This window comes from Heteronotia binoei, chromosome 18, assembly GCF_032191835.1.
Source record: "Heteronotia binoei isolate CCM8104 ecotype False Entrance Well chromosome 18, APGP_CSIRO_Hbin_v1, whole genome shotgun sequence".
NCBI classification, from domain to species: domain Eukaryota; kingdom Metazoa; phylum Chordata; class Lepidosauria; order Squamata; family Gekkonidae; genus Heteronotia; species Heteronotia binoei.
In genome coordinates this window covers 27,269,753-27,297,262 of record NC_083240.1, presented here as the reverse complement: position 1 = coordinate 27,297,262, position 27,510 = coordinate 27,269,753, and the positions used below count along the sequence as shown (strand labels likewise).

Sequence of the window (27,510 nt, the reverse complement as noted above, 5' to 3'; positions counted from 1 at the left end):
TGGCCTAGGACCTGCCTACCTTAGGGACCGTCTCTCCCCACATGTTCCCCAGAGAGTGCTGAGATTGAGTTCTCAAAACCTGCTTGCAATCCCCAGGCCAAAGGAGGCCCGACTTAAGTCGACCAGAGACAGGGCCTTTTCAATCACAGCCCCTTGCTGGTGGAACCAGCTACCGGAAGAAGTGAGGGCCCTGCGGGACCTTGGACAGTTCCGCAGGGCCTCTTCCCGTTGGCATACAACTGATCGGTACTTAAAAATTTCGTATAGAAGGCTGTAGTATGGTACTTTGGTAAATGGCTTTGTTTTACTGTTTTACTGTTTTTACTGGTTTATTGTTTAAATGTTGTAAATTGATGTATTTTAAAACTTAATTCTATGTTAGAATTTTTGTGTTGTGAGCCGCCCTGAGCCGCTTTGGTAGGAAGGGCGGGATATAAACTAAATAAAATGAAATGAAGTGAACCACAGTTCAGTCTTCCAGGGCAGCTATTTTGGACTCTGTTGAACTCATGCACCGATAAACTCAATCAACCTCTGAGGCTGTTGAATTGAATGTCAGTCAGTTTATCATTAGCAGAAAGTTGGGCGGGGTTTTTAATTTTTCAGACTGATGTTTTAATTCTTCAGATTGTTGTTTTAGTTCTTCAGACTGGTGTTTTAGCTGTTCTTTTGAAGAGACAATTACCTCTTCTTGACCATCAGTAGGAGAAAATTTGGCAGTTACCTTTGTTTCTTTTCCTTTATGGCTCGTCGTTTTGAAAATATAAGCTGGTTTATTGGAAGAGATAATAACAGATTGTGGCTCTCCCATGTAACAAGTCATTGGCCTCCCATTGCTGCGTTACACCAAATGAGTAAATGTTCCTGACCAACAAAGGATTAATATCCGGCAGTGATCTCAACAGTATTAACAACAGTATTAATAAGTTTGTATGCCAATAAATCCAATTTTGCCCTGAGTGGTACCCGTCACTACATTGTCTAGGTAGGTCAACTAAACCCAGAAGGGAGTAATAAATACTGTTTGTATGAATTCATGCTTTTTATTGGTGAGCCCTGAGAAGCCAAACTGATGCCATCAGGGAAGTCTCCAGTTTTGGAAAAATCAGCAGGCAGTTACAAATGGGTGCAGTGATGGATGGCCAAACTGTGACCCAGGAGTCACATGTGGCTCTTTCACACATATTGCGCAGCTCTCAAAGCCCCACTGCCCCATCAGCTGGCTTGGAGGAGGCATTTGTCTCTTCACATCACTTCTCCAAGCCAAGCCAGCCTGTGACTTGAAGAATGCATTTAAAGTTAAAGTTGCTTTCTTTCCACTTCTCCCTCCCTCCCCACCATCTATTTTCCTTCCTTCCTTCCTTCCTTCCTTCCTTCCTTCCTTCCTTCCTTCCTTCCTTCCTTCCTTCCTTCCTTCCTTCATTCCTTCCTTCCTTCCTTCCTTCCTTCCTTCCTTCCTTCCTTCCTTCCTTCCTTCATCTGACAATTATATGTGTCTCTTATGTTAAGCAAGTTTGGCCACCCCTGGTCTATAGTGTACCACTTCAATGATAAATGATGCAAAAATTGTAAAAGCTAGAAAATGGAAGAGGAGGAATTAGTTAAATCCCCCATTAAAAAAAAAGTTTTGGGATTTTCCTGCAAATCTAGACAGTCCTCCAGGTCTGCAAGGGGAAAAGTATCTTGTCTGTACCTGACCTCATTGTGCAGATTTTTTGATCCACACAGTAGGGCCAGGGTCAAAATTTGCGATATAAGAAATGTGTATAGTTGAACCATCAGGCATCAACAGTACACAACCTCCCATTTTGTACCTTGCTTGTAGCTGCTGAGACATTGGTGCTTTCACTAAATAACACATTTTCAATCCACTTTCAATGCACTTTGTAACTGGATTTTACTGTGTGAAATGGCAAAATCCACTTGCAAATGGTTGCTGAAGTAGATTCAAATGGCATTATTCAGCATTATTTAGCACCCATATTTTTAAAAAAACTCATGTAAGAAAATTAGACTTGTAAGAAAAGTGTATCTTTAATTAATAGCAATAATAAATACTGAGCATTTGTATAAGGCTTTCCAGGGTGCGGTCACACGTACCATTAGTGACGACACAGCTCCGTCTGGCTGACGGATTAAATGTGTTCGTTCAGACATCCACATCTGGCAATCGAGCATCATCCAAGGTCATCCAGGCTTGCTACGCCTGAATGGCGCATTAATTTGACAGCACAGAAAGTCCGTCCCTTTTTCAAAACAGCGGCACAAGATCGGCTTTTTGTTGTTTGGACAGCTCACGCGCGATACTGCCTCTCACCTTTTTTTAAAAAAAAAGCCCCAGCAGACATGCGCATTGCCAGATCATCCGGGAATCTGAGGTGACGCTTCTGCTTCTCCAATCAACACAGGATCGGGGGGGCGGGGAACATTATCCCACTATTCAGAACAGGAAAAACATCTTTTTTTTCAGTGTGGAGGATTTCAAGATATCATTGTCACTGCCAGTTTCTAGGAAAGTAATTCCTGGCTGTTCCTTGGTTTGGATCGGCAACGTTAATTCCAGAAACTTTCCCCCTTCCTCCCCTGCCTCTGAAGCAATGTTTGATTTCCCAGCTCCAAACAGTTGGGCGCATGTTCAATGGACCCCCCCCCCTCCCAGAAACCACCATCTGATTACGCATGCTCCAAGAAAAGAGCGTGATAGTATTGGATGTCTGATCGCGCAACAACAGAATGAATCGCATTCTTGGATGCTTGTCTGAACTGTCCTGCATAGAATCAATATTCAGCGGTTCAGATTTGAGCGCTACACACCCGCTTTTAATGGTACGTGTGACCGCACCCCCCGTATTCAAAGCAATTAACAGACATCGTCTTGTATGCCTAACAACAGCCCTGTAATTATCTACATATTCCAATGGTTAAGGGCATGGCATAATTTTGTGGATGAGACAACATTTGGATTAGGGACTTCACATATATGGTCCTGCTGGATTAGTCCAAAGGTCCATCTGGCCCTGTGCACTGTTTCCTCCAGTGACCAACCAGTTGCTTCCTGTTCAATATGGCTCATGAGCAAAGGCATGGCATTTTCCCTTTTATTGCCCCATAGCAAATAGTGACCTAGATAGCCCAGTCTCCTTAGATCTTCAGCCCTGGTTAGCACTTGGAAGGGAAACCACCAAGGAAATCCAGGGTTGCTATGCAGAGGCAAGCAATGGCAAACCGATATCTCTTGCCTTGAAAACCCCTTGGCTGCGACTTGGAGCCCAGAAAAGAAAAGAGGCAAACAGTACTTAGAAGCAGAGGATCATCAAACATGGAGGTGCCATTTAGCCATCAGAGCCATGGATGCAGCAGCAGCGCTAGGGTGCCGGCACAAGGCCAGCGCCCCAGGCAAGGCTCCGCCGCCACCCCCATTTCCCCTCCCCTCCCCCCACTACCACAATCACGGTGGCCCAGTGCCTGCACCTCAAAGTGTGCACACTGGCTGACCACTGTGGCTCCGCCTCCCACATCTGTGCTGGAAGCACCAAACCAGCATCCTCCCCAAGACCCGCGCCCCAGGCAGCCGCCTACTGCTGCCCTATGGATGCTCCGGGCCTGCATTGATGAAGCCCTCTGTTATCACCAAAGGTAATTCTCAGCCACTGCTGGCATTTAAATCAGTGCAAAGCTAGTGATCGCCAAGTCCGTGAATGAATACAGAAGCCAAAGTACAGTCTTTGAGCAATATGGGGACGACACGGCCCTCCGGTAGTAGTGACCCATGGCGTAAGAAACGAGGTCCATGCCTCCGTCTCTGAAATGATCGAAGGTGTTCAGCCGCTGCCATGGAGATGGAACTTCAGCTCAGCCGGTGCGGCTCCCAGCTGGCGTCCCGTTGTTTTCTGGCACCAAGGAAACGGAACAGTTGGGTGACACTGGATGACCTCTTCCCCAGTGCACTCTAACTAGACTCAGTGCAGCCTTGGAGAGAGGACAAAGTCCTCCGTTCGGTACAGAGAGATTGAGGCTTTCGTGACAACAGGCAGAAGGTCATTGGAGTTTGCGGAGATTAAAATGTTGCATCCCAGGAAATGGGCCCCAGGGATATTGAGAGACGATCCTGACCTCTTGAGAAATTAATAACGTAGTTGAGTTGTAGTTGGCTGCTCTTACCTCGGACTAAGGAAGCAGGAAATGGCTTATTGTTTTATTCGTATTATTATTTTGGATTTCTAGCCTGCCCTCCTCGCAAGCAGGCTCAGGGCAGGTAACAACAAAGTTTAAAACATTAAAAATAGTTCAACATCGTAAAACAGCTGTACGCTGTCAAACAATTAAAAGATGGCAAAAGATAAATAATAATAAGCAGGCCCTTAAACTGGGCAGATAAAATAGAGTCACTCAAGATGATGTAATATCAATATTTAAGGGTTGCTGGGTCTCTGTTGGAAAATACCTAGAGACTTTGGGGGGGTGGATCCAAGAGAGGGTGGGGTTTGGGGAGGGGAGGGGCCTCAGCAGAGTACAATGCCATAGAGCTCTTCTTGTGTTCTTCCAAGCAGTCATTTCCTCCAGGGGAGCTGATCTCTGCAAGCTGGAGATCAGTTGAAAAAGCAGGAGATCTCCAGGCCCCACCTGGAGACTGGCAACCCTATCAACATTTCTTATGAGCAGAGAGATGGGCAGTATGGGACAATGTCGGCAGGGAGAACAGATGGTTGAGAGTTGGCAGGGAGGCCAGTATCATAACCTTGAGCACTTTTGGTACTCGAGAGCATTCTATGCACAGTATCCTGTAATCCTTACAACTCTCCTGTAAGGTAGGACACTTTTATTACACACACATATTGCAGATAGGGGGTACCTCAATTTAATGTAATTCAATTTAACTCAATTTAATGTAATTCAATTTAATGTAATTAATTAATAATGGCTTTTAATTAATGTATTAACTGGTTTTTAAGGCTAATTTAATGTTTATTAATGTAATGGTTTATTAATGTACTGTTGTTTTCCGTTGTTGTTAGCTGCCCTGAGCCTGCTTTGGCGGGGGAGGGCGGGATACAAATAAAAATTTTACTTACTTACCGAGAGAGAGCAGCTTGCCTAGGGTTAAAGTAAGGTAGTCCCCTGTGCAAGCACCAGTCATTTCCGACTCTGGGGTGACGTCACATCATGATGTTATCACGGCAGACTTTTGATGGGGTGGTTTGCCACTGCCTTCCCCCATCATCTACACTTTCCCCCCAGCAAGCTGGGTACTCCTTTTACCGACCTCGGAAGGGTGGAAAGCTGAGTCAGCCTTGAGCCGAGGTTTACCAATGTCCAGATGGCACCTTCAGATCTCCCAGAATGACAACTTCAGACTACAGTTCTCATGCAGAAAATGGCTGCTTTGGAGGGCGAACTCTGTGGCTTTATAGCTCACCTGGTCTCTCCTCTCCCCAAATCCCATCCTTCCCTGGCTCCACCCCCAAAAAATCTCTGGGTATTTTCTAATTGGAGTTGACACCCCTAGGCAGGAGGTTGAGTGGCATAATAGTAGAAGGTGCAGAACTACTGTTTTGGAGCATTTAGAGGGGTAGGAGGCAGAGTCTGGCTCAGTTTCCTCCTTTGACTGTCCATTTCTTTTGTTTCTCCTGCAAGGATCTTCTTTCAGTACCTCCACCTGCTATGGGCTCTTCTCCTCAGCTCTGCTTAATAATAATAATATTTTATTTATATCCCGCCCTCCCCGCCAAAGCAGGCTCAGGGTGGCTCACAACATATAACAATTACAAAATTTCAATATAAAACACTGTCTCAGTACAATATAATTTGCTAATGAAAACCATTATAATTAGAACCATCAAAATTAAAACTAACATTTACAGTGCTATGTTCTAAGCGTTCTCCTCGGTAGTTTATGATGGCTGTATGTAGTAGACTAATACCCGCTTTAAGCGAAGGCCGGTTGGAAAATGGTAAGTCTTGCAGGCCCTATGGAATTGATCAAGACTTGTTTCTCTCTTTTGCTTTTCTCATACTGTGCTGGGAATCAAATTGTGCCTTGTCTCTTTAGATCCCATTCTCCCAACACCAGATTCATTGACCCTGGGAAATGCCCCAGTGGCTACTACCTAGAGGTGCCAACGTTGGAACTTGTCTCTGCAGCTGCATAAGAACAGTTTTTATTTTCACCAAGGGATCCCGTTTTAACCCATGAAAAGCACCGGTGACTGATTTTTGCAGATCAAACCGCAGCTAAAGGGACAGGAAGGGGCTTGGATGGGTTTTTTCCCACTTGATCAGTTGGCAGCTCTACTGACTCCTGACTTGTCTCCATAATAAACAGTTTTAATGACTTTTCCCTTCTTCCTTTTTTTCCCTTGCAGATTGGTAATGCGTTTGCCAAGAGCAGACTGAAGCAGCGTTATCAGGACTCATCCATAATGGCACTGAAGTGGGTATATTTTGTTTATTTACTTTCTTCATTTGTAACCTGCCATTCTCCCCTATGGGGATCCAAAACATAAGGACGTAAGAAGAGCTCCTGCTGGATCAGACCAGTGGTCCATCTAGTCCTCTCTCACACAGTGGCCAACCAGTTCCTCCGGAAAGCCAATAACAGGACATAGAATAGATGTGGCCAAACTTGTTTAATTTAAGAGCCACATAGAATAAGAGCCACACAGATCTTTGAGAGCCGCAAGACATGAGCATCAGATGTAGGAAGGAAGCAAGGCAACTAGATGGGGAGGAAGAGAGAGGTGGAATGTAAGCAACTTTAACTTTAAATGCATTCTCCAAGCTGCCAGCTGGTTTGGATTGGAAAAGCGATTTAAGAAATGCCTTCTCCAAGCCGGGCATTGGGGGCTTTGAGAGCCACACAATATATCTGAAAGAGCCACATGTGGCTCCCAAGCCACAATTTGGCCTCCTCTGGCATAGAAGCTGAGGCCTTCCCCTAATAAGAACATAAGACCCCTGCTGGATCAGACCAGTGGTCCATCTAGTCTGGTATCCTGTCTTAGACAGTGGCCAACCAGTTCCTCTGGATGGCCAGCAGCAGGGCAGAGAGGCCAAGGCCTTCCCCTGATGTTGCCTCCTGGGCTGCCTCTGGGATTCAGAGGATTTGTGGCTCTGAATGTAGAAGTTCCCCTCAGTCGCCAGAGCTAGTAGCCATTGATAGCATCTTCCGTCATTCTCCTGTTCCCCATTTTATCCCCACAATGACAATGTAAGATAGGCAAGGTCACCCGGCAATTTTCCATGACACAAGTGGAGGTGCAATTTTCCAGGACACAAGTGGATTTCCTCAATCCCAGGCCAGCGCTCTAACTGCTACACCTCACTGCCTTGTATTTTCTCAACCAAAAATGAGGATATCCCATCAAATCAATCTAGCAGCTGTAATCAGCTTGCAAGAAATTTGAAAACTATATAAAAAAAGCACAAAGGATATAAAACCAGCAGGAGAAACCGAAAGACAAATATGCTTCAAACTCGACATTCAAAGTCTACTTGTGCTAATTTCAATTAGAAAAATTGTAACAAATATCTGTGCTGGGTCCCTCTCCTTCTGGGTCAACAAGGACGATGTCTAAGATTAATTCCAGAACCAGGAGCTGACACAGTTCTGTTCACCTGGATCTTTTTTCTCCTCAGTGTTACCAGGGCTTTTTTTGGCAGAAAAAGCTGAGCAGGAGCGTATTTGCATATTAGGCCACACCCCTTGATGTCACCATTGTTCTGTGCAGGGTTTTTGGGGTAGAAAAAGCCAGCAGAAACTCATTTGCCTGTTAGGTCACACCCCATGATGTCACTATTGTTTTGTGCAGGGAGTTTTTGGTAGGAAAAGGTCCAGCAGGAACTCATTTGCATATTAGGTCACACACCCCAGATGCCAAGCCAGCCAGAACTGCATTCCTGTGGGTTCCTGCTCAAAAAAAGCCCTGAATGTTACTAATGCACACATGCATCCTGACATTGCAACAAAAATTGCAAAACAAAACAAAATACAGCAATCACAATGCAACTATCAGTTTCACTGGCTCCAGATTGAATAGCGAATCAAGTTATAAATAAATATATATATATATATATATATATATATATATATATATATATATATATATATATACATATATATATTTATATCCCGCCCTCCCCGCCGAGGCAGGCTCAGGGCGGCTTACAGGACATAGCAAAAGCCATGTTAAAACAATAAAACAAGATAATACAGTTAAGTACAATTAACAATTAAGCATTTAAATAATCTAAAAACAGTCTAAAAGAATATAATTTAATAGTGCTACTTCAAAAAGTTGAAGGTTTTGGTATTCACCTTCAAAGCCCTTAACGGCCTGGGGCCAAAGAATCTGTGGGACTGCCTCTCCCTATATACCAGTTTGGTGGGACTCTCTTCCTCGTGAGATCCAGGCCTTCAGCAGGACTTGACTCAGTTCTGCAGGGTCTATAAGACTGGGATGTTCTACCAGGCATATGGCTGAGAACAGGACATCCTGAATTTCTTTCCCTCCATCTTTTTATTTTCATACCCCTGGTTAAAAACATCCCATCAATGGAATAGGAAGTCATACTAGCCCCCCAGTCTCTTGCAGGAGAGATGTATGACACCATTTAATGATGCTGGAATCTGATTGTATTGTATGCACTTATTGCTTATTTTATTCATATTTACTGTCTGTTTTTACTCTGTATTGATGAGATACGTTGTGCACAGCCCTGAGCCCAATCTCGGGTAACTGTATATATCATAGTATCAGGGTTGCTTTTTTGTGTGTGGCCTTTCACTGATGCACACATACACACCTGTGCATTGGTGAAACACCACACAAAAGCAACGTGATACAACCTTACACACTAGGGTTGACACACTCCAGGTGGCACCTGGAGATCTCCTGCTATTACAGTTGATCTCCAGGCAACCAAGATCAGCAAAGGGTTCATTGAAGTTTCAAAATGATCAGACTTGTCTTTGTTCAAAACTAAGTTTCATTTATTTATTACAACAATGCTACTCTCTACATGGATTCATTGAAACTTATAACGGATAGCTTGAAACATTGGCATTTATGAATACACTTCAAAGGCTTTGGGCTTTAAACTACTTCTCATAATAAAACTACAGTTGTCCCTGCAAGTAACACTTTCTCATGCCTGCTTATCTCCCACCGGTGATGGTTGCTTTCTCCCCCCGGTGATGTCCTTGCTTTTTCTTGGGAGGTGCCAGAGAGGCTAGCTTGGCGCTCTGCACTTCAAAGGCATTGCTGGCCTTTGGAGTTTTGGCAACTTCCATTCCCACCCCTCCTCTTTCTCTTGCAGGGCACAGGTATTAATGGCCCAGTTTTATTCAGCAGTAGGGTTAGTAAGCATGTATCAAAAGCAATTATAAAGCATAAATGACTTCAATGAAACATTGCCTGACAATTTCCCCTGGAGAAAATGGCTGCTTTTGAAGGTGGACTATATAGCATTGTAACCTGCTGAGGTCCCTCCCTTTCCCCTAACCATGTCCTGCCGAGGCTCCACCCCCCAAAATCTCCAGGTATTTCCCAACCCTACTTACTACAGTTACATTAAGATGGCTCTTTTGCAGCTCTGGATCAGCACGCATACACGTGTGCGCGCACACGCACACACGTCAGGAACACAGAGAGGGAGAACATGGTAAAAGGCCCAGAAGTTACATCACACTGCACCATGCTCTAGATCTGGAAACCGAAAAATGCAGGGTTCCTTAGTCATTGGTTGTCCTTTGGAAACAAGACCAGATACTCAGGTGCTCCAAAGCAAGGAGCGTGAGAAGCCTCCTGCGTTGGTCCTCTTGGTTTCTTTTCAGGCCGAGCCCCTTCAGAGCCCATTTCATAGTGAGGATGAGCAGAGGCTTCGAGGCTTCGAGGCTCAGCCCAAACACTGTGGCCCAGGAAATGATTCAAGGGTACCAGAAAGCCTCAGGCAACGGAGTTCTGATGGATGAGAAGAGCGTGCAGGTGGAAGGTGAGTTAATGGCATTGTCGGCCATCTCCAGCCCCCTCTTATAAGGCTGGATCCCTCCAGACTGCATTTTCTATGAAATGCTTCTCCTGGGGGACCTTCAGGAATGCCGGGAAGAGGAATCAGTGGAAATTGCCAGTTTAGCTTTTCCCCATTTTATGTGACTTTTTCATTGCCTTTTTGTTGTGTACTTTCCATTTTGGTCTCTGAATTTCCAACACAGCGCTGCCTAGCGTGAGCAGGGGAACCATGGGAGGCCTGACTAGGGACAGACTTACTAACCACCAATTAAGATCTGTGGAATGAACTTTAACTGTCCAGGATTGGACTGGTCTTGTGAGTGGGTTGTTCCGGGTGCATGCATATAAGCAGGGACCCGGCCCCACCATGTTGTCTTTTTGTGGTGTGTTTGTTTATAAAGGATATTAGTGGTTGAACGTGTCTGAACCCAGTACTTTACACCAGCGCTCTCCAACCATTTTGGCACCAAGGACCAGTTTTGTGGAAGACAAGTTTTCCATGGACCAGGGGGTGGGGCGATGGTTTTGGGATGATACAATTGTGCACTTTATTTCGAAAGTGTTTGGTGTGGTAGTTAAGTGTGCGGACTCTTATCTACGAGAACCGAGTTTGATTCCCCACTCCTCCACTTGCAGCTGCTGGAATGGTCTTGGGTCAGCCATAGCTCTCACAGAGTTGTCCTTGAAAGGGCAGCTTCTGTGAGAACTCTCTCAGCCCCACCCACCTCACAGGCTGTCTGTTGTGGGGGAGGAAGGTAAAGGAGATTGTGAGCTGCTCTGAGACTCTGAAATTCAGAGTGGAGGGCAGGATACAAATCCAAAGTCTTCTTATTACTACTACATTGTAATATATAATGAAATAATTATACAACTCACGGCCCGGTTGCTAATGTCACGAACCGGTACTGGTCCACAGACTGGGGGCTGGGGACCTCTGCTTTACACTTTTCAAGGGCACATTTTGATGCCCTCCCTTCTAATGTATTGCAAGGAAGGTTTCTTTGCTGGCGTATGCACCAAAAATGCTATAATGAAGAAGAAGAAGAAGACTGCAGATTTATACCCCGCCCCTCTCTTTGAATCAGAGAGTGGCTTACAATCTCCTATATCTTTCCCCCCACAACAGATATCCTGTGGGGTGGGTGCGGCTGAGAGGGCTTTCACAGCAGCTGCCCTTTCAAGGACAACTCTGCGAGAGCTATGGCTAACCCAAGGCCATTCCAGCAGCTGTAAGTGGAGGAGTGGGGAATCAAACCCGGTTCTCCCAGATAAGAGTCCACACACTTAACCACTACACCAAACTATGCTGAGAAAAGGAAGTTGAAACTGTCACCATTCTTTTACATTGTGAGCTGTATTCCAAAGAGAGACATCAGTTATTATTTCCATTACTCTCTAAATTTAAACCTCTGGATAATTATCTGAAATTTGCAGATGTCGTGCTACTGAAATGCTTATTGGAAGATACTAAGCAGTCTGTAACTCAAGCAGTAGCAAACTATTGTTTTTTAGCCATAAATAAGTGGAAGTTTTTAACAAAGTAGAGATGGTTAATAATGCTATTTTTAAGGTTTAACATTGGTGGAATATGAGAATGCTTTTATGTAGTCAGAAATCATGGTCTGTGACTATGAGATTTGTATATTGTTATTGCTCATCAGTTGACCTTAATAAATTGGAAATTGGAATTGTCAAAAGAGGTGCAGGACAAGCACAGGTTGAGACCCTGATATAATGAAAATTACCAAGAGAGAAGTCACTACAGAGAATGCAATACAAAACACAGCCTGCAGGTTATAGTAACAAATAACTATGAGCGTTTTCGCACTAGGCTTCCCAAACCTCCCGCCCTGGCGGGGGACCCCAAGATTTCCACCCTCTTCCCCCGCTCCCCAAAAAAATGGAAGTGGGAAGAGAGTGGGGAAACGGCGCCGAGCCGCCCGATCCTGGAGCCGGCGAGGCCGCCGCGCCGCTGCCGCCCCCTCCCCGCCCACCGCAGTTGCTCCTCCGAGATTGGCCCAGGCTGAGCCCATCTCGGAGGAGCAGCCAAGAGGTGGCAGCAGCGCAGGGGAGGGCGAGGCAGGCCAGGAGCATGGCAAGTCATGAATCCGGGTCCTTCTAGGACCCAGACTTGCGGCTCGCCACGCTCCTGGCCCGCCTCCACCCCCCCTCCGCGCCCATCCCAGAGGCGGAGCGGGCGAGGCCACCGCGCCGCTGCCGCCTCTTCTCTGCTTGCCGTGGCTGCTCCTCCAAGATGGGCTCAGGCTGAGCCCATCTTGGAGGAGCAGCCACGGTGAGCGGAGAAGAGGCGGCAGCTGCGGGGCGGCTCGCCACGCTCCCCGGTGCCGTTTCCCCCCTCCCCCTAGCTCCACCCCAGTGTCTCCTGGCTCCACCCCCAAAGTCTCCTGGCTCCACCCCCAAAGTCAGATATTTCTGGGGTTGGACTTGGCAACCCTATTTCGCAGTGACCTTACTCGGGAGCGACATCCCTCTTCACTGCACAGCATCTGCGTGGATTTCGCACTAATTGCTCCGCAGAACCCGGAAGAGCCGCAAAGTCCCGCGGCTTTTGCGTCGCAAATGTAAACTGCCAAAAAACAGTTTACATTTGCGACATAAAAGCCGCAGGACTTTGCGGCTCTTCCGGAGCAATTAGTGCAAAATCCATGCAGACGCTGTGCGGTGAAGAGGGATGTCGCTTCCGAGTAAGGCCAGTGCAAAAACGCTCTATGTAATAAGCAATTAACAATACAATAAGGTCCCATCCAAAATAAGAGTCTTTTCTCATTCTCATGCTAAGGGACACAAAGACTCCAGTACAGTTTCTATAAGGTGGCTCACACCACTGGCTCAAAGACTAGAATTTATTTCTAGTAGTTTGATATTGAGTATCATTTTAAACTCTGAAATATCCCTCGTTGATAAAGGAATTGAAATAGGTGTGGCAGAAGTCGGCAACCTGTCCAGGGAATTTCATTTTGCTGTTGCTCAGTGGATACAGTGCTATAAATGGAATTTTTAAATTCTCATTGCATGAAGACATCAGTTTACAAGTTCCTTTGTGATCTGGTTTTATTGCAGCATCGATTGCAAGTTCTTTAAGAACAAGAACAGTACGTTCCTTTTTGTATTTGAATAATGAGAAGAGATTGTTATTTTGGATAGGACTTTATTGAATTGTTAATTGCTTATTACATAGCTATTTGTCACTGTAACTTGCAGGTTATGTTTTGTATTGAGATCTTAATATAGGCACAGGAGCCCTGTGAAAAAACCAAGTTGGCAATGCTGTTTGTGTGTGTGACGTCTGTTAATTCAGTCCCCTTAAGCAAGTAGCGTCTGTGAATCTTCAGGTTTTAATCCCTGTGTGTATCCACTGGGGTAGGGTTGCCAGCTCTCTGGGTGGAGATGGGGGTACCCTGCTGCCATGCCCCACCCCCAGCTGCCAATAAGTTTACTGGCAGGGGAGAGAGAGGGGGGCCCAGGATTTCTAGATAAAGCTCTATTATTTGGACAAAAACTCTATAGTAGAAGCCATTTTTGCCATAAAGATTTTGCCCAAATAGCGGACCACTGCTTTGACATCATAGCATGATGATGTCACTTCTGGTTCGCTCGCTCGCTTTTTCTTTCTTTCTTTCTTTCTTTCTTTCTTTCTTTCTTTCTTTCTTTCTTTCTTTCTTTCTTTCTTTCTTTCTTTCTTTCTTTCTTTCTTTCTTTCTTTCTTTCTTTCTTTCTTTCTTTCTTTCTTTCTTTCTTTCTTTCTTTCTTTCTTTCTTTCTTTCTTTCTCTCTTTCTCTCTTTCTCTCTTTCTCTCTTTCTCTCTTTCTCTCTTTCTCTCTTTCTCTCTTTCTCTCTTTCTCTTATATTTTATTGCATTTAAATCATCAGATACAAAGGTTATACATATTATGTAGTATGATCATGCACCAAACATATAACATAGAAAGCTATAGTTTACTCATTAAAATTGATTATGCAGCTTTAATTTTCTTTTTCTTCTTCCCAAATGAACAGTAGCCAAGACACACAGCTACATGCTAGCTGTTTGCTGCAGGACTACAGATTTTTATTTCTCATTGAAATCAGCAGAAAGTCAATGCCCTGTAGCCTCAGGACTCACCTCAGTCATGGCTGGTGGCTCTGCAGATCCGGAAAGCAATTATGGGAGTAAGCCAGGGCTCCCCCACCAACATCTTTCCTAGCACCTGCCAAGTGCCTTAGAAAGGGAGTGGAGCCAAGTGGGGCTTTTGCCCAGCAGGGATTCTGACTGACCCTTGGAAACTGGCTGAACAGATTTTTCAAAAACATTGCTTGGGCAGCAGCTGCCGCCACTGCATCGGGCTCTTGACTGTATGACTGACAGAAGCTGAAGCAACCATTTTGTATCTGGGTCTGCCTTCTGTGGCAGCCATTTTGTGACTGTGCCCACCACCCTGTGTCAGACATGTGCCTACCCTGTGTCAGCCAGTTTGGCGTAGTGGTTAAGTGTGCAGACCAGGTTTGATTCCCCACTGGGAGAACCAGGCTTGATTCCCCACTCCTCACATTGTGATGCGGTGGCTAAAAAGGCAAATGCAATTTTGGGCTGTATCAACAGAAGTATAGTGTCCAGATCACGTGATGTGATGGTATCACTCTGCTCTGGTAAGACCTCACTTGGAGTATTGTGTTCAGTTTTGGGCACCACATTTTAAGGAGGATATAGACAAGCTGGAATGGGTCCAGAGAAGGGTGACAAAGATGGTGAGGGGTCTGGAGACCAAGTCCTGTGAGGAAAGGTTGAAGGAGCTGGGCATGTTTAGCCTGGAGAGGAGGCGGCTGAGAGGTGATATGATCACCATCTTCAAGGACTTGAAGGGCTGTTATATAGAGGATGGTGTGGAATTGTTTTCTGTGGCCCCAGAAGGTAGAACCAGAACCAATAAGTTGAAATTAAATCAAAAGAGTTTCCGGCTCGTGACTTCCAGGGTTGGAAAATGCCGAGCTGTATTGCTTCTCAGAAGGGGAGCAGGCTGGGGCTTCTGTTCGGGGTAGTGGAGGGCAATTTAATGCACAGGAATGCTCTGAGGAGATTTACCTTGGCGAAAAGGGAGTCCTGGGGAAGGGGCTCCTTTGAGGCTTTGAGGAGTCTCCGGAGACGAGTTGCATATTCATCATCTGCAGAAGTTTCCAGAGTCATTATTTGACATAAGCTCGACAGAATCCTAATCTTCTTTGAGATTGCTAAACATCTAAAGCTATACAAGACCAATGTTGGAGCTGGATAATTGCAAAAAAAGGTACTGATGACTATCTTCATTCTGGGACTATTTAAAGTTAAACAAAATAAAACCAGAAGGTGGGAAATAGAGATTCAGAAAGCTTGGAAGAAGAAGGGGAGAAATTTGAATTTTGTAAATTTAAAGGACAGTGCTAAAAAGTGGAAAGGAATTTATTATTTTGTCTACTTGTGGTTTTGGTGAAAAAAGCCCCATCTTCACAGATTTGCAGCTCTCACAGTCAACACAGGAAATACGTCAAACATCATGAGATCTTTTTACCAGTGAAAACGGGATTTGGTGGCAAGAAAAGCAGGAAGTGTCAGATGGAAAAGGGAAATCATTGAAGCAGCTAGCCTACTCTAGGGCTATAATATCATAGAAAAACATTGGCGGCCATTGCTAGGAGGTCAAAATTTAAACAAAGTTTTTAAAGTGTTCGGGACATTAAAATTTGGTGAAGCTGACAGAGGTGACAATTATAAGGTAAATACTATTGGACATTATCGTTGATAATTATTTTAGAAGCTTTTTGAAGGGAAATTTTTTTAAAAGGGAAGCAGAAAGTTGCAACTGCCATTTTGGAAGAAATAAAAACTTTAAAAATGAATATCTGAGCCCAGGAGGCTCTGAGGACGGCGAAATTAGGCTTATTGAAAAGAGCAAGCCTTACTCTATCAAACCTGATAGTTTAAATTTAATTTGGAGAGGTCAAAATTTTTAGTGTTTTTTTTAATTTTAGAGCATAAGTTAACCCGTGCAAGGACTGCCTCAATGGAGAAAATGCAAGAGCAATTAGAAGCAATGAAAGCCAGGATCATGAAAGGGGTGAGAGACATGATAACTGCTTCTAAAAAAGAAATTAGAAAAGTCATTGAAGAGCTAAGGAAAGATATAGAAGATCTCAGAAATGAGACTGTGGTAACATCAAAGAAAGTGCAAGAGGTGGAAGAGAGAGTGAAAGTACATGATTCCACCTTGCTAAAAATGCAAGAAAAGGTGGCAATTCATGACTGCAAATTGATGAAAACCCAGATACGTCTGAGAGGAGTACCTGAGGATGAAGAGACTGATTTGAAAGGATATATAATGAGAATAGTTGCAGAATTTTTGGAGGAAGATCCTGAAGGAACTAGAAGCATGTATGACTATATGTATAGAGTGAACTCACTATATGCCAAGAAAAATAATCTACCAAGAGATGTGGTTATAAGATATATGGCAAAAGAAATGGTGGGGAAAATGTTGAATAAAAATTTTGAAAAGACATTGTGGGAGGCAGCAGAGTAAGAATCATGAAAGAATTGCCAAGGCAAGTGATAAATGACAGAAAAGCATACAAAAAATTGACAGAAAAACTACGTGACAATGAAATGAAGTATAGATGGATAATATGCAATTACAAGCACACAGGAACTGTGTAGGTTTTATGAAGAACATAAAGAATTTGCACCATGATGGGTTACAAATTATTATCTTGGAATGTAAATGGACTAAATTCGCCACAAAAAAGAAAGGCAACGTTTCATTGGATTAAAAAGCAAAATTGTAATATAGTTTGTTTACAAGAAGTGCATATCAAACAAAAGGATTACAGATTGTTATGGAATAAACAACTGGGTCTAGAATTTTATTCATTGGCTGAACAGAAAAAAAGGGGAGTGGTTTTCTATATTAAACAAGAATTTGAGCCAAAATTAGTGTTCAAAGATAAAGATGGAAGATTTGTAGTGGTAGAAATGATATTAAATGCAAAAAAGTTGTTATTGGGACTGTATGCACCAAATGGTGCAAAGGATGCTTTTTTAAAAGACATTATACAACAACTTGATGAACTGACTTATGACCAAGTTTTGATAATGGGGGACTTTAATGGAACAATTAAGAACACACTGGATAGGTCTGGGGGTAAAAAAAATAATAAGGAAGGAAAATTGCCAAAGTCTTTTTTTGAATTGGACAAACAAAAAAATTCGGAGGATATATGGAGGAAATTTAATCCTGAAGTGTGGGACTATACTTTTTTTTTCAGCATGACATAAAACTTTTTCCAGAATTGACATGTTGTGGGGCACTAAAGACTTAGACCTTATAACAAAGAAAATAGAGATTTTACCTAAAATTGGGGCTGACCATAATCCAATAATGTGGATTACAAAATTGTCTAAGAAGTTGAGAAGATGGAGATTGAATGAAGATTTACTACAGAATAAAGAAACAGTGACATCTCTAGAAAATGAAACTAAAGCTTTCTTCCAAATAAACGATAAAGAGGATATAGAATTTCAGACGGTCTGGGATGCTTATAAAGCAGTAATGAGAGGAATATTGATTACATTGAATAACAAAGATAAAAGGGCAAAAGAAAAACAGATGTTGGACATTCAAAATGAAATAAAGAAAAAAGAAGGGGAACTGAGAAAAAGGCCAGGGAAAAAGAAAATTATAAGGGAGATTACAATATTACAAATGCAAATGAGACATTTGTTAAATAAAGAACTGGATTGAAAAGATTGCAGCAGAAATCTTTTGAGGGAGCAAACAAACCCGGAAAATATTTGGCCTGGCAACTGAAGGAAAAGAGAGAAAGTAAAATTATTAATAAAATTATGGTGGATGGAAGAGAGGTGGTAGATCAAGAAGGAATAAAAAGAGAATTCTTTAAGTATTATGCCAAGTTATTTAAAGGTGTTAAAATAAGGAAAAGAAAGATGGATGAGTAGTTACAAAAGATAAAAATAACACCCTTAGCAGAAAATATGTGAAAAGTTTTGAATGATCCAATTGAAAAGATAGAAATTGAAGCAGCAATTAATGCAATGAAAAATGGAAAAGCACCTGGGCCAGATGGATATACAGCTAAATTTTTTAAAACCCTCAAAGAGGAGTTAATCCCGAAACTTCAGAAATTGATGAATATGATAAGAACAAAAGGGAAAATACCAAATACGTGGAAGGAAGCTGTTATTTCGTTGATTCCAAGGGAAGATAGAGATGTTATGAATGTAAAAAATTATAGACCAATTTCATTATTAAATAATGACTATAAAATATATACAAGAATCTTGGCAGAACGGCTCAAACAACATTTGATAAATTTTATAAAGGAAGATCAAGCGGGGTTTCTTCCCAAAAGGCAAATAAGAGACAATATCAGAACTGTTGTAAATATTGTAGAATATTATGAAAGACATCCAGAAAAGGAAGTAGCATTATTCTTTGCGGACGCAGAGAAAGCATTTGACAATTTAAATTGGGATTTTATGTTTGCAGTAATGGAGAAAATGGAGCTGGGAGAAAGCTTTATAAGAATGATAAAAGCAATATATACTGAACAACGTGCAAGGCTATGTATAAATGCTGATCTTACAGAAGACATGATAATTAGTAAAGGTACAAGACAAGGTTGTCCACTTTCCCCACTGTTGTTTATAATGACTCTTGAAATATTACTGATGCAAATTCAAGAAGATAAAGAAATAGAAGGATTAAAAGTAAAAGGATTTATTTACAAATACAGAGCATTTGCAGATGATATAATGTTTATAAATGAAAAACCCATACAAGTCACACCTTTGTTGTTAGCCAAAATACAAGAATATGGGGAGTTGGCGGGACTTTGTATTAATAAAGAAAAATCAAAACTTCTATGTAAAATATGCAAATGTGCAAATAAATAAGCAACAAGAATTGCAGAGACTAACGGGCTGTGAAGTTACCTCCAAGGTAAAATATTTGGGTGTGGAGATAACAATGAAGAATATTGATTTGTTCAAAAATAATTATGAGAAGCTATGGCGTAAAATGGATGAAGATATGTTAAAGTGGAATAAACTTAATTTGTCACTGTTGGGTAGAATAGCTGCAATTAAAATGAATATTCTACCAAGAATAATGTATTTGTTTCAAACTATTCCGATTGTGAAAGACAGGAAACAATTTAATAGATGGCAAAGAAAAATTTCAGAGTTTGTGTGGGAGGGGAAGAAAACAAGAATTAAAATGAAAATGTTAACAGATGCAAAAGAGAGAGGCGGATTTCAATTACCAGACTTAAAATTATATCATGAAGCAGTTTGCTTAGTATGGATAAAAGAATGGATAATGTTGTTAAACAAAAAAACTCTTAGCGTTGGAAGGTCATGGAAATAAATTTGTCTGGCACGCTTATATGTATTATGGGGGGAAAAAGATAGACGGCTTTTTCTCTCACCATTATATAAGAAATAGCTTGCTAAATACATGGATGAAATATAAGAAATATGGAGGTGAGAGAAAACCGTTATGGATAGTGCCAGCTGAAGTGATAAAAATAACAGCTGAGACGGGTGAAGAAAAGTGGTTGTCATATAATCAACTATTAAAAATACAAAGTGGCAAAATAGAATTGAAAACTGCTGAATAATAAATATGATTGGTTTCAAATGCAACAAATAAAGAGCTTGGTGGAGAATGACATTAAAACTGAAGGAATAAGAAAAGAGCAAACAAATGGAAAAAGTTCTGCTTGGAGACAACGAAAGTTCATTTCAAAATTATATAAATTACTTTTAAAATGGTCTACGGAAGATGAAGTAGTGAAATCTCAAATGATTAAGTGGGCAATTAATGTAAATAAAGGAATACAGATGGAAACTTGGGAATATTTGTGGAAGAACTCTATGAAGCTTTCGACGTGTCATAGTATTAAAGAGAACTGTTTTAAAATGATGTATAGATGGTATATGACTCCTAAGAAATTGGCAAAGTTGAATAATAAGATGCCAGACAGATGTTGGAAATGTAAAAAACATGAAGGTTCTTTCTACCATATGTGGTGGACTTGTGAAAGAGCAAAAAAGTATTGGCAGATGATTCAACAAGAAATTTCTAGGATCTTGGGATATGAATTTAAGAAAGTTGCAGAGACTTTCTGTTGGGATTACAAATGGAAAAATTTCCAAAAGAAGATAGAACTATAATTTGGTACTTGCTTTCAGCTGCTAGGACATTATATGCGCAGTTGTGGAAGCAAGAAAAAATACCAGAGAAATGGGATTGGATTGTAAAAGTTATGACATGGAGTGAAATGGACAAATTAACAAGAATTGTAAGAGACTATGAAGTTTTTAAGATGTAGTGGAAAAAGTTCAAAAGATATGTAGAAAAAGAGTGGAAAATAAAAGGACATTGGACAATTTTTGATAATGATTAAGTCTTAGAAAAAAGACGAATATTAATTTTTGTTTTTATTAGTTAAGGGTACCTTTAAACATTAGTACTTTAAGTAAATAACACCGGCAGGGGTCAAGTAATGGGGGGAGGGGTGGTTAGAAAGTAATATATGGGATAGATAAAATAAGTTATTAATGATGCAAGAAATATAATTTGTTACCAAATACAATTGTTTTAACCCAGAAAGCGTTTCCGGCTCTACATTAGGAAGAACTTCCTGACCGTTAGAGCGATTCCTCAGTGGAACAGACTTTCTCGGGAGGTGGTGGGCTCTCCTTCCTTGGAGATTTTTAAACAGAGGCTAGATGGCCATCTGACAGCGATGAAGATCCTGTGAATTTGGGGTAGGAATTTGTGGGTTTCCTGCATTGTGCAGGGGGTTGGATTAGATGACCCTGGAGGTCCCTTCCAACTCTATGATTCTATGATTCCTCCACTTGCAGCTGCTGGAATGGTCTTGGGTTAGCCATAGCTATCACAGGAGTTGTCCTTGAAAGGGCAGCTGCTGTGAGAGCTCTCTCAGCCCCACCCACCTCTGTGGTGGGAGGAGAAGATAAAGGAGATTGTAAACCGCTCTGAGTCTCTGATTCAGAGAGAAGGGCGGGCTATGAATCTGCTGTCTTCTTCTTCAAAAAGGTTGGGGACCTCTGATAAGCAATGCCTGTCATCTCCTTCCATGTGTTCAGCTCCAGGAAGGCTGCTGGCGTTTCAGGGACTCTTCTTGGTTGCATGAGAGTGAGGAACTGCTTCTTTGTGCAAGCACAATGGGCCGGTGTGCTCCTGTTCAGTACACATACAAAGGGTCACTAAGCCCAGTGGTTCTCTGCAATCTCAGGAGTTGAAGGGTCATTCGCCAATATTTGCTATCTCTTAGTTGGGAGTTGCCAGAGATTGAACTGAGGACATTCTGATCTCAATGCAGGCACTCTGCTCTTGAGCCAGCTTCTTCCTAAATCCAGCCATACAAAACTGCTTTGTATTTAGGCATCTGAATTAGAATTTTCCATCCTTTAACTGGAGGTGGAACCTGGGATGTTCTCTAGCAATTCATCCCTGTTCCATCCTCAGAGAAGGAGCTCCTGCAACTGAGCATCAAGAATCAAGTTGCATTTTTGTAAAATAATAATAAAAAAAAAACCAGCCTACATTTTTCTGCTGTCCTGGGGTGATGACATGGTTGAGTTCAAAGATATTGATCTGGCCTAGAACTGAATGCAGATACTGCCAAATTTTTGCCTCGGGAAAGGTAACAGAATTAAATAAATGAACTATAAAGACAGGCTTACTCAACCCTGAGGGTCAAGAGAGAGCAGCAGCGACTTGAAAGCCCTTGGCCAAAGTGAATGGAGTTCTACCCACTTTATCAGCAGGGCCATGTGATATTGGGAGGAGGGGCCCTGGGTCAGCAGAAGAACCTCTGCATTGCATGCAGAAGGTCGCAGGATCAATCCCCGGCATCTCCAGTTAAATGGACTGGGCAGTAGGTGACGTCGAAGACCTCCGCATGAGACCTTGGAGAGCCACTGCCAGTCTGAGTAGACTCAATACTGACTCCAGTGGACCAAAGTTCCGATTCATTTTAGGGCAGCTTCACATGTTCATGTCTTTTGCAAGACCTCTATATATGGTAGAGGCCTTGTGAGTGGGGTGGGTTGGAAGGCGAGGATGCTGGAGTGCAGTCCAGCATCCTGTCTCATGCAGTGGTCGATGAGTTCCTCTGGAGGTCCAACCACAGATCATAGAGGCCAAGGCCTTCCCCTGATAAGAACATAAGAAGAGCCCTGTTGGATCAGACCAGTGGTCCATCTAGCCCTGCATCCTGTCTCACACAGTAGCCAACCAGTTCCTCTAGAGGAGGAGGAGGAGGAGAAGGAGAAGAAGGAGAAGGAGGAGAAGGAGAAGATGATGATGATGATGATGATGATGATGATGAAGATATTGGATTTATATCCCACCCTCCACTCTGAATCTCAGAGTCTCATAGCGCCTCACAATCTCCTTTATCTCCTTCCCCCGCAACAGACACCCTGTGAGGTGGGTGGGGCTGAGAGAACTCTCACAGCAGCTGCCCTTTCAAGGACAACCTCTGCCAGAGCTATGGTTGACCCAAGGCCATGCTAGCAGGTGCAAATGGAGGAGTAGGGAATCAAATCCGGTTCTTCCAGATAAGAGTCCGAACACTTAACCACTATACCAAACTGGAGGTCCAACAATAGGACAGAGGCTAAGACAAGGGTGACCAAACTGTGGCTCAGGAGCAGGGCCAGCTCGCCCATTAGGCATTTGCCTAGTGTGCTGGTGGAGGGCACCAAATTTGGCTCTCCACCCACCCCTTAGGCAAATCCCTATTTGCCTCCTCCTCCTCCCTCACCATTTCAATGCCCAGGAAGGGGTGGTGGAGCGCCGCACTTCCTGGGCTCTTTAAAGGCTGATCAGTGGGTAAAACCACACTGGAGGCTCATGGCTCCTATGCCGGCCCTTTGGAGTGGTCAGGATCAGTGCGGGGTTGAGGGGGCAGCATGGCGGGAAGGACAAGTGAACCGCTGAAAGAGCGGCGGATCACAGGGAAAGGAAGGGGGGAGGAGGCAGCAGCCTATCAGCTGATCACCAGGGGGACGGCCATTAAAGAGCCCTGGAAGCAAGGCACTCCACTGTCCCTTCCTGGGCATTGAAATTGTAAGGGAGGGAGGAGGAAGCACCGTGGAGGGGGTTGGTGTGGCTGTGCAGAGGGGGCGACGGGGTGTGAGGCTGCCTGGGGTGCCATGCACCCTAGGCCCAGCCCTGCTTGGGAGCCACATGTGGCTCTTTCACACATATTGTGTGGCTCTCAAAGCCCCCACCACCCTGTCAGCCAGCTTGGAGAAGACATTTGTCTCTCTAAATCACTTCGCCAAGCCAGCAACTTGGAGAATGCATTAAAAGTTAGAGCTTCCTTCCTTCCTTCCCTTCCTTCTTGTGGCTCTCAAACACCTGATGTTCATGTCTTGCGGTTCTCAAACATCTGATGTTTATTCTATGTGGCTCTTATGTTGAGCAAGTTTGGCCACCCCTGGGCTAAGATCTTCCCCTGATGTTGCCTCCTGGCTCTGGGATTCTGAGGTTTAATGCCTCTGAATGTAGAGGTTCCCCTCAGTCACCATAACTAGTAGCCACTGATAGGCCTCTCCTCCATGAATATATTCAATCGCCTTTTAAAGCTACCTATGCCTGTAGCCATCATTACATCCTCTGGCAGCGAATTCCACATTTCAATAACTCTCTGTGTCCAGAAGTAAAGGGCTGGCTCGGTCCCTGGGATCTCTGTTTAGGAGCAGTCACAGGTGGCAGGTTTTGGGAAAGGCCCCTCTCTGCTTGCAGCCTTGAAGAGCTGCTGCTGGTCAGAGAATACCGAGCCAGCTGGACCATTGACTTCACAGTATAATGCAGTACAAATGTTCATTTGTATAGGTCTTGCAGCGTGCAGAATTCAGGGATTTGATTCCGTGTGTTTGATTCCATGTGTTGCCCTTTTCAGATGTTATGGCCATCCATACTGGGATGCTGCTATCCACATTTGTTGGGAGCATGCATTGCTCCTGACACACTCAGTCACCATGTTGTCTGAACAGGGCCAGTTTGCATGTAAACTTCAGCATGTGCAAATCAGAGCCTGGGAAATCCATTGGATGGTTTGCACCCATGCAAAATACGTTTCCTGCTTGCACTCCTAATACAAATAGTTAGCCTCTAACATCAGGGATCCAAACTTGCTTAACATAAGAGCTACAGAGAATAAATGTCAGATGTCTGAGAGCTGCAAGACAAGAACATCAGATGTTCGAGAGCCACGAGAGAGGAAGGAAGGAAGGAAGGAAGGAAGGAAGGAAGGAAGGAAGGAAGGAAGGAAGGAAGGAAGGAAGGAAGGAAGGAAGAATAAATGGGGAAGGGAGGAGAGAGAGGTGGAAAGAAAACAACTTTAAATGCATTCTCCAAGCTGCTGGCTGGCTTGAAGAAGTGATTTAAAGAGAGAAATGCCTTCTCCAAGCTGGCCAATGGGGCAGTGTGCTTTGAGAGCCACAAATATGTGTGCAAGAGCCACATGTGGCTCCTGAGCCACAATTTGGCCACCCCTGCTCTAGGTACACCTGCATGTAATGCCTGAAAAGGCCTTTTGTATATATGTGTGTGTGCCTGTATATGTAGAATGTAAATAGCCCCAGTGACAGTAACAACCAACAAGCTATGATGCTTTATTAAACTGGCTCTTCTGCTCTGTCATTAGAATACAATGGACTTTGCCTTTTGAAGCCGTCATCTCTGTCACTCCTTAATGGGGTAAGTGATAACTGGAATGACGGCAACCTTGACACCAAGGAGGGCTTTCCCTGGCATGTCACAGTGTTGAAGAACGGGGATCCCGCATGCCTGGGGAGCCTGATCACTGAACAGTGGGTGCTGAGCGCCAGCAGCTGTGTGGCATCCAGGTGAGTTTCTGCCATTTTGACCAGAAACTGTACTGGGAAAGGGGAATTCTGCGCAGTGATACAGTGAAAAACTCATGATTCTCAGCTAAAGCAATAGTTCAAAGCACATCTGCGGGAGACAGCAAGAAAACTGGCAACTCTTATCACATGTGGCTCCTGAGCCACAGTTTGGCCACCCCTGCTCTAGGTAGGGGTGTCAGTTTGGTGTAGTGGTTAAGTGTGCAGACTCTTATCTGGGAGAACCGGGTTTGATTCCCCACTCCTCCACTTGCACCTGCTGGAATGGCCTTGGGTCAGCCAGAGCTCTGGCACAGGTTGTCCTTGAAAGGGCAGCTGCTGTGAGAGCCCTCTCCAGCCCCACCCACCTCACAGGGTGTCTGTTGTGGGGGACGGAAATAAAGGAGATTGTGAGCTGCTCTGAGATCCGGAGTGGAGGGCAGGATATAAATCCAATATCTTCTTCTGTTCCTGGCCATCCTATTTCCCTGATGTCACTCAGTCTTCTCCAAAAGGCCTTACCTTGCTCAAGTCAGGTTGCTGACGATTTGATTAATATTTCTGATATTGTCTGTATATCAAACTTGCTCCCTGGATTTTGCACATTCGACTTACAACAATGGTTTCCACAGTGTATCCAGTGCAGTAGGAATCCTCTGAAAGCCAGTGTGGGATGGTGGTTAAGTGTATCCGGGTGACCTGCATTCAAATCCCCACTCATGCTGTGGAAGCTTGCTGGCTGGGTGACCTTAGGCCAGTCACATGCTCACAGGGTTGTTGTGAGGAGAAAATGAAGGAGAAAAGAACTCTATAAGCTGCCTTGGGTCTTGATGCAAGCTTAATCACTTGACTCCCAAATTTATCAGTATGCATTGACCCAATGAAGGAGGACAAAAGATGCAAATGAACCAAATGGACTTAAAAATGTAGCAAAGTGTTCATGCTCCAGCTCTAGATAATGTTAGAAATTCTAACTAACGAAGAATCAAGGAGGAATGTTGGAGCAAAAAACAGGACAGGAGAAATTTGTTCATACAAGATACTCAGTTCCTCTTCACAGTAATACATGGGGAGCAAAAGCTACATGGTATAGCCCAGGGGTGGCAAACCTGCTTAACGTAAGAGCCACATAGAGTAAACATCAGATGTTTGAGAGTCACGAGGAAGGAAGGAAGGAAGGAAGGAAGGAAGGAAGGAAGGAAGGAAGGAAGGAAGGAAGGAAGGAAGGAAGGAAGGAAGGAAGGAAGGAAGGAAAAGGCAAATAGATGGGGAGTGAGGGAGAGGTGGAAAGAAAGCAACTTAAGAAAGAAAGCAACACTGGCTGGTTTGGTGAAGTAATTTAAAGAGAGAAATGCCTTCTCCAAGCCGGCTGACAGGGTGGTAGGGGCTTCAAGACCCACACAATATGTGAAAGAGCTACATGTGGCTCCCTAGTATAGCCAAACTATACCCCTGGTATAGCCCAACTGCATTAGATCTCAAAAGATAAGCAGGGTGGGTACTTGGATTGGAAACTAGCAAGGCAGATTCTGCAGTGGAAGGCAGTGGCAAACCGCCTCTGCTTGCCTTGAAATTCCCTTGCTGGAGTTGTCATATGTTGGCTGCGACTGCAGCTTTACATCACTTTGCAGACACACACACATGTCCAGAGAGAGATTCAACCCAATCCATTGTGGAGAGTTCAAGAAGCAGATGTTTAAAGCTACATAGACTAAGCAGTCCTAAAGAAAGTTACACCCTTCTAAACCCAGTGACTTCGATGGGATTAAAAGGGTGTAATTGGGATTGCACTTTCAATTGCTGATGAACAGGTCATTGTGTTTTTCTTTTGCGGAAGAGGACTGTCATGGCTAGATGTGGGCCCATGGGAAGTGGAAGAGTATGGAAACATGACCAGAAGTCGTATGGGAAGATCAGGAACTCCTATGTTCTAAGAACTGACTTGCAGGATCAGACCCAGGTCTGCATTGCTCCCTCGCCCCATTTTTCTCTAGGAGTGACCAGCTAGACACCTGTATCAGGATGGGCACCAACTGGTTTATGAACTAAAGTTTGTCAAAAATTTTGGCCAGTTCATGAAGTCAAGTTCAGGACAGGTCAACCAGCATGAATTTTCCACAGACTTCGAAGCTGTTAGCAGAGTTTCATTGCTGTTTGTGAATGAATACCTTTCCAGACAATTGCCACTCAATCAAGATGTTTACCAAACTTCAAAGCAAGATGGGAGGTGGAAGTTTCTTTGTGATTTTGGTATCACTGGCTTGTTCCTAAGATGTTCCATTGACTCCTGTAACTGCTGCAATGCAAGCAAAAGAGAACAAATGTCAAACCACAGAATCCCTGCTGTACAAACTGAACTGGGGGACATTTTTTTCCAAGCCCAGCACAACCTGTTCAGTTTACAGAATGCCCAGCAGAATCCATCTTTTAATGCAAGCTTAAAAGAACTGGTCAGTCTCAAAGCACCATGTCACAATAAATCCAAGCCGGGAAGGGGAATTTTGGAAGTCCAGCACAACTTGCTTAGTGTACAGAATGCCCAACACAATTCGGTTCTACTGTGGAAGT

The 27,510-nt window shown here is 43.5% G+C and overlaps 1 protein-coding gene across 1 annotated transcript in view; it reads left to right on the top strand.

Moving 5' to 3' along the window:
- LOC132587364 (uncharacterized) overlaps positions 1–26,991 on the top strand; it is a 44,150-nt gene extending 17,159 nt beyond the window's left edge. The window contains exons 3-6 of the mRNA XM_060259641.1: positions 6,363–6,430; positions 9,833–9,990; positions 24,744–24,945; positions 26,937–26,991. Of these exons, the coding sequence (XP_060115624.1) occupies positions 6,363–6,430; positions 9,833–9,990; positions 24,744–24,945; positions 26,937–26,991 (483 nt within the window). The remainder of the gene's footprint in view (positions 1–6,362; positions 6,431–9,832; positions 9,991–24,743; positions 24,946–26,936) is intronic.
- Positions 26,992–27,510: the final 519 nt, after the last annotated feature.